Source organism: Cucurbita pepo, chromosome LG02 (genome assembly GCF_002806865.2).
Source record: "Cucurbita pepo subsp. pepo cultivar mu-cu-16 chromosome LG02, ASM280686v2, whole genome shotgun sequence".
Classification (NCBI taxonomy): Eukaryota; Viridiplantae; Streptophyta; class Magnoliopsida; order Cucurbitales; family Cucurbitaceae; genus Cucurbita; species Cucurbita pepo.
In genome coordinates, this window is record NC_036639.1 from 10,636,547 (window position 1) to 10,649,228 (window position 12,682).

Below are 12,682 nucleotides of genomic sequence, written 5' to 3' on the forward strand. Positions count from 1 at the left end.
AAAAACAACACCCCCTGGCTTTCATGTGAGACTAACACATGATCTAAGCCCTCGGCATACAGATAATTTACCAAGAACAGGTCGTCAATTATTATTAAATTTATGCCAACTTGAGTCTGACTCGATTAATTAAGGCATATATTTTTGAATAAGAGGTAACAAGTTTGAATCATCCACTTGTTCAACTCCGAAACTTATTCTTTCAGTCATGTTTCTCACCTAAAACAAAAAGCTAATGGGTTTCCCAATTCCTAAGCAGATGAAAACAATTTCGCAATTCATAAGAAACTTCAGCTTACGAGATACTGCATTTTTTTTTTTTCAGATTACGAAATCCAAAAGCATTTTCATAGATAAGATAAGTCGGAGAAATGAAATAGGATAGCAGCTGAATTCCATGACAAACTCTATATTGTCGTTGCTTTTACATTTCAAGATTTTTGTGTGCTCATTCGCTCGGACTTTCTAAGCAGCCAAACACGATGGAAAAAGTAAAAACATCGAAGTCCATAGTAATTGATGTCACATGTCGTTATCATCATGTCGATTACCTGATTGACGACGAATGTAACTGCAAAACGGGGCATTTGGAATGAAACTTCTGCTGAGAAAGCCGAAGCTTAGGGCAGTGGAAGATGTAGGAGGCTGCTAACGCCATCGCTGAGCTGTGTCAAAGGCGGAGCGAAAGAGACGAAGAGGTTCCAAACAGTGTATCGTTTTATTATATTTTTTTATCTTTATCTTAAATTAACAAAAATACCCTACACTTTTTACTTCTTTAAATTAAAAAATATTCTTCCAATTATATTTAAATATAAACGGTTTCTAAAATACTTTTACCTTATATAAATAAATCAATAATTTAATTAAAATTCCTATTTTCATATATAAACAAAAACATCTATTTTCGCCCCATAAATCATCTTCATTTCAAGGATGTTAATAATAACTATATTTTAATTTTTTTTTTCTAAAAGTTTAAGGATATTAATATTGTTGAATGAAAGTCTCACATCAACTAATTTATGGAATGATCATCGATTTATAATCCATGAATATTTTTTCCATTTAAATGAAGCCTTTTCCAAAGCTAATTTAGAGAATTATTATAATTAAAAAATACTCTCTTATTGCAATGAGGCATTTTGGGAAGCACAGAGCAAATGATCTCCATTATTCATCTATTTACGTATTTAAAAAAATATAAAAACCATTTAAGTGTAAGTGAGGTTTTGCTACTTCAGGTTTTTTAACTGAAATGCATCAATCCCCACTATTAGTTTCCGCTCTCCAAGGTCAGAGTGGACAATAACAATAAAAGTATTTTTAAATTTTTTTAAAAAAATTAAAGATATTCATGTCAAAAGGTGAAAATTATAAATGAAGTCAAAAACCAAAATAGACCTAAAAGACCAAGAGTAGGCTAAAAAGATTTAACACCTAGATATTCACAAACTCTTAGAATTGGATGATGAATCAACTAATTTGGGGAATGATCATGGGTATATATTCTTTGGTTTGAGGCCTTTCAAAGCAAAGCCATGAGAGCTTATGTTCAAAGTGGAAAATATCATACCATTGTGGAGAGTTCANTTATGCTCAAAGTGGACAATATCATACCATTGTGGAGAGTTCAACTCTCCAAAATAACGAATAAGCAAATGCAATTATGTTCACATGAAACCTCATACTACGTAAGCACTTCATCCATCTACTTGTTTGACCTTTCATGAGCTGATTAATCTCAAAGAGTACAAATTTAAAACATGTAAAAACAACACCCCCTGGCTTTCATGTGAGACTAACACATGATCTAAGCCCTCGGCATACAGATAATTTACCAAGAACAGGTCGTCAATTATTATTAAATTTATGCCAACTTGAGTCTGACTCGATTAATTAAGGCATATATTTTTGAATAAGAGGTAACAAGTTTGAATCATCCACTTGTTCAACTCCGAAACTTATTCTTTCAGTCATGTTTCTCACCTAAAACAAAAAGCTAATGGGTTTCCCAATTCCTAAGCAGATGAAAACAATTTCGCAATTCATAAGAAACTTCAGCTTACGAGATACTGCATTTTTTTTTTTTCAGATTACGAAATCCAAAAGCATTTTCATAGATAAGATAAGTCGGAGAAATGAAATAGGATAGCAGCTGAATTCCATGACAAACTCTATATTGTCGTTGCTTTTACATTTCAAGATTTTTGTGTGCTCATTCGCTCGGACTTTCTAAGCAGCCAAACACGATGGAAAAAGTAAAAACATCGAAGTCCATAGTAATTGATGTCACATGTCGTTATCATCATGTCGATTACCTGATTGACGACGAATGTAACTGCAAAACGGGGCATTTGGAATGAAACTTCTGCTGAGAAAGCCGAAGCTTAGGGCAGTGGAAGATGTAGGAGGCTGCTAACGCCATCGCTGAGCTGTGTCAAAGGCGGAGCGAAAGAGACGAAGAGGTTCCAAACAGTGTATCGTTTTATTATATTTTTTTATCTTTATCTTAAATTAACAAAAATACCCTACACTTTTTACTTCTTTAAATTAAAAAATATTCTTCCAATTATATTTAAATATAAACGGTTTCTAAAATACTTTTACCTTATATAAATAAATCAATAATTTAATTAAAATTCCTATTTTCATATATAAACAAAAACATCTATTTTCGCCCCATAAATCATCTTCATTTCAAGGATGTTAATAATAACTATATTTTAATTTTTTTTTTCTAAAAGTTTAAGGATATTAATATTGTTGAATGAAAGTCTCACATCAACTAATTTATGGAATGATCATCGATTTATAATCCATGAATATTTTTTCCATTTAAATGAAGCCTTTTCCAAAGCTAATTTAGAGAATTATTATAATTAAAAAATACTCTCTTATTGCAATGAGGCATTTTGGGAAGCACAGAGCAAATGATCTCCATTATTCATCTATTTACGTATTTAAAAAAATATAAAAACCATTTAAGTGTAAGTGAGGTTTTGCTACTTCAGGTTTTTTAACTGAAATGCATCAATCCCCACTATTAGTTTCCGCTCTCCAAGGTCAGAGTGGACAATAACAATAAAAGTATTTTTAAATTTTTTTAAAAAAATTAAAGATATTCATGTCAAAAGGTGAAAATTATAAATGAAGTCAAAAACCAAAATAGACCTAAAAGACCAAGAGTAGGCTAAAAAGATTTAACACCTAGATATTCACAAACTCTTAGAGGATTAGATTGTTAGTCGAACACCATATTGTTTTTCATCGAGAGATTCATTCAATTTTCAATCTATTATCTTATGTTGAGTTAAGGCCGTGAGATTCTTTAATATATAATATCACAAAAGGTAAAATCTTTTAAAATAATACACGAGCATATTATTATTTTTCTTCATAATTTAAATTTTTAATAATATTTTCTCCTAATCATAAATTTGCTTAATTCAACAACACAGGAAGGTAAGGACTGTAAACTCTAATCTTTTAAGTAAAAACATATCTTAACCACTCGAGTTATGATCTGAGTTAGAAAAAAAATAAAAAAATGATGTTAGAAAAAAAATAAAAAAATGATGTGCTATATATAATAATATAATAATGTCTCCAAGATATTATAGAATACACTACTGATTTTGTCAACAAAACCTTGGACTATAATTACATTTGGTTTTGGTTAATACTTATACACAACTAACCAGTAGCTTCACAGTTATAAAACAACTGAACAAAAAGAATAAATGAATGAATACTTACTTCCCTTATGAGCTTTTGCTAAAGTGACTACGAAGTAACAAGCCCCCCCACTCTGCATGCCCACCATTACTGGGATCCTTGACCTGCAGATAATGAAGATTCTAATGGGTTTTCATGAGCCAAACCTGTGGGGCTTTGCAGGCCCACTCCATTCAAATCTAATGGGTTTTCCGAGTCCTTCTCCTTTACAGAATCAGTTTCTGGTTTGTTGAATCTATGAGATTCACATTCGAGTTCATCGTCTCCAGCAGCTTCCATGTTATTGTTGGTCGAAGCAGTGGGTGTTAGTTCAGTTTCAACTTGAACTTCTTTGGCGGTGATTTCTGTTAGAGGGTTAACTGTTACCTATCAACATAACATACATTAGCTTCGTCAATTACACAAGTGATTCATCGAAAGATGGTCGAAAGAAAAAATCGATAACAAGAAGAATTTATCAATAGTTTGTTTAAGAAATGTGAAATGCTTTTTAATCAATTAAATTATTGTTCGGTTTAAACATGTAAGATCCCACGTCGGTTGGAGAGTGGAACGAAGCATTCCTTATAAGGGCGTGGAAACCTCTCTCTAGCAGACGCGTTTTAAAATCGTGAGAATGATGGCGATATGTAACGGACTAAATCAGACAATATTTGCTAGCACTTGGACTTTTACAAATGATATCAGAGTCAGACACCGAACGGTGTGCCAACTAGGATGTTGGCTCCCAAAGGGGGTGGATTGTGAAATCTCACATCGGTTGGAGAGGGGAAAGAAGCATTTCTTATAAGGGTATGTAAACCTCTCCCTAACAGACGCGTTTAGAATCGTGAGGCTGACGACGATATGTAACGAACTAAAGCAGACAATATCTGCTAGCTCTTGGACTGTTACAAATGGTATCAGAGTCAGACACCGAACGGTGTGCCAACGAGGACGCTGACTCCCAAAGGGGGTGGATTGTGAAATCCCACGTCAGTTGGAGAGGGGAAAGAAGCATTTCTTATAAGGGTATGGAAACCTCTCTCTAGCATACGTGTTTTAAACAGTGAGGTTGACGACAATACGTCATAGGCTAAAACGGAGAATATCTGCTAGCGGGGTGTGTTTGGGCTGTTACAAAACATCTATATGCTCATTACATAAATGTCATGAAGAGACATTTATGTGTCGAGTTTATCAAAACTTATTCATAGAATTGAGGCATTGGTTGTAGAGTATGCATTGATATTTAAACTCTGAAATTCTTTCTTAGGGACATAAAAGACAATGCGTGGAGACAAAAGAAAGAATTACCTCTTCTTGTGTAGTAATTTCTGAGGTTTTCAAATCATCATTGGGCGCTGAGCTTAGTGAGCTTAAACTCTGATCTGTTTTTTCACGGTCATCCTTGGCCTCCAATATGGATTTTCCACCATTTTGTTCTGAAAGGCCTTTGATGAGCTCACTTTCGACTTCAATGGAATCAGCAGGTTTATTATTATCAGGGGAAATGATGGAATCCTGCAAAATACATTGAAAATAAAGATAAGGGAGTCAAATTAGTGACCACATTCTCATTGTACCTTTAATAATCACAGCTAAACTGATAGACAATAGTAGCCTTTCATTTAGCTTCAAGGTCCAAATAACACCCACATCTTCTATTTCTAGAATCATGCTTATTTAACTCGTTTTTTCTTCGTTCTCTAATCGATTTCTAAATATGCTTTTAAAAATTTGGGCAATTTTTCAAGAGTATTTTTACAAAGTGAAAGTGATTTTAGTAAGCATAAAACTAAAAACTAGAAAGTTAAAGCAACAAAAAGTTATTATTTTCTAAACCAAACCTGGGATAAGGAGACTTTGTTCATATGGGCTTGTTCTTCTATTGAAGACTTTGAAGATAATCCTGCTCTGGTATCCAGAAGCTCTCTTTCAATTACCGAATCTTGCTCCACAGTTGATTTCATGGCATCATTAGACTTCTGAAATTCACTCTGCACAACGTTTACTTGATTCTGTAAGGCATCAGAACGTATTATGTCAATGGAATCAGGAGGTACTCCTCCATCGTAGACCAAGTTGTTCTCTACGGTCGATTTCGAGGCATCGTTAGAACTCTGGAATTCAATTTCCACAACATCTGGTTGATTCTTGTTGTCCTGTTTCAACTCCAATGGTTCTTCAATTTTTTTTGGCTCTACAAAATCTCCATGATTCCTATGAGATTCACTTTGTACAGCATTTACTTGATTATCTGAAGTATCAGAACATATTATGTCATTGGCAACAAGAGGCACCCCTCCATTTGTGGCTGGGTCGTCCACCGCAGGCAATTTCAGGGCATCTTTGGAACTCTGGAATTCAGTTCCCACGACATTTGATTGGTTCTTATTGTCTTGTATCAACTCCAATTGTTCTTCAATATTTCCTGGCTCTACAAGATCTCCATTGTCTGTAATTTGATCTGTGCTTTTACTCTCTTCTTCTAAATGTTCATGAGCCTTGCCAAGATCTCTAGTGCTGGTAATTTGATCCATGTGTTTACTACCTTCTTCTGAATGTTCATGAGTTCTGCCAGGATCTCCATTGCCAGTACTTTGATCCATGTTTTTACTTCCTTCTTCTGAACGTTCATGGTCCCTTCTAAGATCTCCATTGCCAGTAATTTGATCCATGTTTTTACTTCCTTCTTCTGAACGTTCATGGTTCCTGCTAAGATCTCCATTGCCAGTAATTTGATCCACGTTTTTACTTCCTTCTTCTGAATGTTCATGAGCCCTGCCAAGATCTCCATTGCCAGTAATTTGATCCACATTTTTATTTCCTTCTTCAGATTGTTCATGGTCCAAGTCGGATCGACGTCCAGAAGAATCTTCATGACCACCATGAGAGTATTCACCCAATTTTAGATCAGTCTCTTCCAATGAACTTGTTATCTTTCCATCATCCTCTTGTTTCATCAATATCTCCAACCCACCATCAACATTTTCTCTGGTTTTCACTGTGTTTTCCATGTTCGCTAGAGCTTCTGGATCTTTTTGATCAATAACGTGATTTGTGGCATTTTCATCATCTGTGGGAATAGACAACTCCTGAAACAGAGTGAATCAGCTGTATGTTTTAATCATGGAAGGAGACCATATGTAAAGTAAATTTTACGTTCAATTTCTTTTATTTTATGATTTTATAAAATTTAAAAATGTTATTAAACAATCTTCAACGTGATTTTCTACTAACATTTCTCATTTCTAACTTATATAACTAACTAAAACATCCAGATATGTTTACAATGCATTTGCATGAGTATAGAGTCACAAAATATTGATGATCAGAAATAGAATACAATGTTTTTCTAGTTTCATTTTTTATATTTCGGTTATTTTCTTTTTCATTTAGTAATATTTATAATGTTACTTGAAAGAAAACTACTTCTGAGTTCTTTTTTTTTTTTTTTTCTTAAACTTCCAAGAACAAAATAACATTGTTCTCCTGTTAAAATAAAAAACAGAAGGGTTTTATTTAAGAGAACCCTTAATACAAGTACGTATCAGTTATAATTCAAACAATTTTGATGAAAGCACCCTCAAATGCTGAAATACCTTGTTCATTTTGGTTACTTTGTTGGGTATGTCAAATTCATGTTTAGCGCACCTCAAATCAATAAAAAAGCTAGAGTACTGACCTCGGGCATTTGGGAGACAACTTGAGAAGGTTGATCCACCATCTCCTCGGCCATTGGACTTAAAATAGTTTTAGGGGGCAATGCTTCTGTGACATTCATTGCCTTTACTTCTTCCTCCTGTGAATCCAATACAATCTTGTTAGACCGCAACTCTAACAACGGACTCGTGTCATCTTGTTTACCTCCAAAACTTGCCTCCTTTTCAACCTCCCAGTCAGGGTTCAACGATTCTCCATCAGTATTGTTCCCATCAACAGTCGGAGGGGAGCCAATTTCAGAAACTTCCACTTGCAGGTCAGAAGCAATGGAGTAAGTTGGAGTTTGACATGGCACCTTATCTGGATAGGGTAAACGCTCCTCCATTTTGTTCTTATTAAATGTCGTGGGGCTAAAATCACGGAGAGTCTCCTGTATTAATTTTTTCTTTGGTACTCTACAGCTCAATGATTTGTGCAGTGCGTTGCTCAATTTTGACTCGAAGTTTTTTGAAACTACTCTCACGTCATCACAGATCACCGCTCCGGGATTATCCGATGAAGATGAATGGCTTGATTGGCTACTAACGTCTTGCGTCATCTCCAGCTCCAGCTCCAGCTCCAGCTCCATTTCAAATTCACTCTGGGAATCTGGCGGAATCTCCTTCTCCTGATCGCTTTCGAGCTCCAATTCATTAACATCCCTGGCCTGTGGTAAATCTTCAGTTTGAATGCCTCTTGTTTCTACAGCAATAGGTTTCTTCTTTTCAGTTTGAGGGTCGCTTTTAAATAATAGCTGTTCGATTAGCCAGTCATGTTCACCTTTATCTGCAATCGAAACTAAAACAAAGACCATAGTTTTGAAGTCAGTTCAGTGGTACCTTCATCCTTTTCTTGTCAGATTGAATTTGAAAGGGAGGGGGATTTCAAAACTTATTTCATAATAGAAAGAAACTATATTGAAAAATATTTTAAAATAATCATATAGTTTCATACAATTGAATTTAAAATTTCCCAACATGCTATATTAGAACTTTTCATTTAGCATATTTCAATTAGTTAAGAAATGTATCAAAAAGATTATCAATTCAATCTCCAACTCCACATGTTGGTTGAACTAAAGAAAATAAATCTGAACTTTCAAAAATAAATATTTTTGTATTCACTAAATTATTTTGCATCTTATATCTCTTCAACATATGTGGTTTGAATATAAGTTGCATTAACACACTTAGATAAAGAAAAATAAAGGCAAGGCAAGATGATTCAAGAATTAGAATAGATATTTTGAAATTTTATCCAAATAGACAAAATTTGTGTTGGATAATGAAAGTCCCACATCGGCTAATTTAGGGAATGATCATGGGAGCTTATGCTCTCTCCATTGGTTTGAGGCCTTTTGGGGACATCCAAAGCAAAACCATGAGAGCTTATGCTCAAAGTGGACAATATCATACCATTGTGGAGAGTCGTGTTCGTCTAACATGGTATCAGAGCCATGCCCTAAACTTAACCATGTCAATAGATTGACAAATCCTCAAATGTCGAACAAAGTATTGTAAGCCTCGAAGGCATAGTCAAAAAGTGACCAGAGAAGACTCCAAAAGAGTCGAGCCTCGATTAAGGGGAGACATACATTGTTCGAGGAGAGGTGTTGGATAAAAGTGTCCCACATCAGTTAATTTAGGGAATGGTCATGGGTTATAATCAAAGAATATAGTCTTCTTTGGTATGAGGCTTTTGGGGAAGCCCAAAGCAAAGCCATGAGAGCTTAGGCTCAAAGTGGACAACATCATACCATTTTGGAGAGTCGTGTTCATCTAACAGTTTGAAGAACGAGATTTAACCTTAAAAAACCTTAAAACCAAATTGAAATGATGCACAACAAGCCACATGAACGAAATTATAATTGAACTTATACTTCTATTCCATTCAATGCTATAAATGATCGTAAAAATCATTTGTTAATATTTTATCTAAAGAAAAGAAGAATAGTTCCTAGTCAATTAGTCGTGAAATCAGAAGATGAAGAAAAAAGCAAAAAGTGAAAGAATTATCTTACTTGAAGGTCTTCTATATCTGTGGTGGTATCCCAGTCCCCCACTTTCTTCTGAGTAAGCGGGTCCAAGACAAAAGCTCTCGTGCCTGCAGAATGTAAATTCCTGTTGAAAGCTATCGGCCATAAGATTTGGTTTCTCCTCATGTGGATCATATGGAAGATCAAATGGATTTCTCATTGGCAACAAAACGGAAGGAGCAGAACCAGGCAATGGTATGCCTTCTATCTCTCTACCACCATCCGTCGAGTCAATAGGATCATTCCTTGTAGTGACAATTTTGGGAATATGACAAGGAGGAAAAATGTCGACTGTTAGAACAATTTCTTCATTTTTCCGTTTGTACAACTTTCTGGCTCTTCTCTTAGCAATAAGACTCTCCAATCTTCTGTTCCTTTCAATCTCTGAAAGCCCAAGATCCATCAGATTCTTCTGATCATCTTCTGTCCACTCCACAGCTTTATTCCTATCCTCTTGCGCTTCTTCTTCATCCTCATCCTCTGGATCTTCTGAGCTTTCGTTTTTCGTCTCATCGCCACCACTATCAGATTTATTAGTCTGAGAGCTCGAGCGATCACAAGCTACGAGATCAGGCTTTACTGGTAACTCCAAGCCCAAAATTGGTTCCTTAGTGCTGGAAACTTCAATACTCTTATCAACTGATGTACTGGAAACTTCAATACCCTTATCAACTGATGTACTAAGAGCAGATGCATTATTTCCAGAATCAAGAGATTGTGTTTCTTTCACCTCAATTAATGATTTTAAGTAATCGAATTCAACCGACTGATCCGTTCCGACTACCGGAGATTTAGTTGGAGTATCTGTTCTGCACGTTTCACTCTTTTCTTTGAATCGTTGTCGCCGACTAGTTGCATTGCGTAAGTATGCGCTACGATTTCTATTAATTGTGGCCGTCGACTTTTTAGGGACCTCTGGTTTTTTATCTTCTACTTTCTCACCTCGAATTGTGGACCTTTTAGAAGTCCGAAAGGCAAGGATAACTCCAGTTAAGCCAAGAAATGGCAAACTGTAAAACAGAATACTAAGAACAGAAGGCAGAAAAATGTACAAAACGAAGAGAAACAACAATGTACCAGACATGTAAGGATGCTGCTGTACAAATCTATGACTAACCCTAACGGACAAATGAACAATTCTACAAACGCATAATTTGATATCTTCCATATCGATTCCCATCTCTCTTCAATACAACTAGATTTGACCTAGCTAATCCAAAAAAGTATAAAATAACAATCAGAATCAAGAATCAGATTAATCGATCAGAAAAAAAGAAAAAAAAAAAAAAAATCAGGATTCCCTTTGACAACGGAGGTCAAAGACGACGCAGAAAAATGGACGTTAAAACTGATAATTGAAACAATCTTGTTTGTAAAAGAAAACTTGCCATAAAATCACGAGCTGGAAGATTGATAGAAACACTTCACAATCGCAGCATGAACGTTCTCCATTTTTAGAAAATCTTTGGATTGGCGATTAGCAGAGAAGAGAGATCCTCAATATCAGGGCCCTTTTCTTTTGAACGTTGAGAGACAAAATAGCAAACAGGTTAGCCGAAGGAAGGCGCGCATTTTGATATCCTGTTTTTTCTCTTTATCCGCTTTTCTTCCATTCATAAAATATGGGAAACTTCTTTTTCGTTTTCAATTTTATAAATTATCTTAAAATTTAAATTTATCGTTTAATTAAGTCTCATAAATTATTTTTTTAATTCACATATCATTATTTTTATTATCGTTCTAATTACTTACCCCATGAATTTTATATTTGACGGTTGATTTTACGGTAATTGAGTAACGTTTGAATAGGTAAAAGGGGAGGGACTATTTTGTAAATTTTAAATAAATTTGTGGAGAATTTTTTTTACATATGTTATCGTCCTTGGACATAAAACATTTATTTACCATGGTATAAAAGGTTAAGAATCATGATTCTCCACATGATAGTGTCGACTTTGAGCATAAGCTCTCATGGTTTTGTTTTGGGCTTCCCAAAAAGCCTCGTACCAATCGAGACAGTATTCTTCACTTATAAATCCACGATCTTCCACTAAATTAACTAGAACTCACCCCAATAATCTTCAACATAAAATAGTTCGTTATTCAATTTTAATTTTTACCTTTTACTCTAATTTTTTACCTATTCTTAAATATCAACTAATTTATTTAAAGTAATATTGGGTTGAAAAATAACGAATATAAAATAAAATTGTCAACTTTATTAAAATTTATTATATTTATGTTAAAAAAATGCTTATAAGCTAAAGAGTTTGGTACGATAATGAAAAATGGAAGAAAAAAACTAGGAGGGTATTCAAGAAACGAGAACAAAAAAGACGAAAAATGAAAAATTATTGAGCATATATTAAAATAAAGAGGAGAGAAAACCGAAGTATAAATAAACAATGTAGTAAACATACTAACTATTATATATATATATATTTTAAAGGTATTAATATCATTTTGAAACGTTGATTGATATTTTTCTAAGACATTTAAAACTTTTAAGAATGTTTTAATAGTATTTTTGAAGTTATTTTTAATAATGAAATTTTAAGGATATTTTTTAAAGGTAAAAGATTAAAATTATTTAAAGTTTAAAAATATTTTGAGAACGGGTATTTTTTTAATTTAGCCTATAAAATATCGTTGATAATATATATATACTTATTTATTTCCTTAAAATTGGCATGAAATCCTCGTAATTTTGGTAGACAGGTTCAATTTTTAATTCAGTCCATAAAAAAGGCGTACACGTGGCAGCACCTTAACAAATCATTCAATACCAAGAAAAACAACCGCATAATCCTTTGGAGTTACGGGCAGTAAAATTTCGGTTATATTCCCGCGTAGGTTTTTAGTTTGAAAAAAGTAATTTTTTAAAAAAAATTTATAAAATTTTTAAAACAAATTATAAAGAGTACTTATTAATTTTTATTAAAGACTAAATTTAAACTTTTATAAAGTGTGGAATTAAATTTGTAACTTAATCTATCATTTGCAATAAAATATAAGAAAATACGTGTCGCATTCTCATCGGTCAGAACCAGACCTGGGAATGCATCGCACTGGATAAAAACCCAATGTAAGGCCGGGCCCACGGATAAGGCTACGAAGCAGAAGGTGTAAAAACCAAACCAACGACCCAAATTCCTTTCCTCACCTTCATCTAACGGTCTATATTGCAAGTTGAATTTTCCAATCACATTTCCCCGCCCTTTCTAT

The 12,682-nt window shown here is 34.1% G+C and overlaps 1 protein-coding gene across 2 annotated transcripts; it reads right to left on the reverse strand.

Moving 5' to 3' along the window:
- Positions 1–3,594: 3,594 nt before the first annotated feature.
- On the reverse strand, positions 3,595–11,008 carry LOC111788906. Of its 2 annotated transcripts, none has more exons than XM_023669476.1 (6): positions 10,846–11,008; positions 9,443–10,663; positions 7,406–8,220; positions 5,568–6,815; positions 5,035–5,241; positions 3,595–4,104 (listed from the first exon to the last, which is right to left on the reverse strand). In XM_023669476.1, exons 2-6 carry the CDS (start codon positions 10,635–10,637, stop codon positions 3,826–3,828), a joined length of 3,744 nt encoding a protein of 1,247 aa, XP_023525244.1. In that variant the 5' UTR covers positions 10,638–10,663; positions 10,846–11,008; the 3' UTR covers positions 3,595–3,825. The 2 variants fall into 2 exon arrangements, with proteins under 2 accessions (XP_023525244.1, XP_023525245.1); XM_023669477.1 differs by having other exon boundaries at positions 3,964–4,097.
- Positions 11,009–12,682: the final 1,674 nt, after the last annotated feature.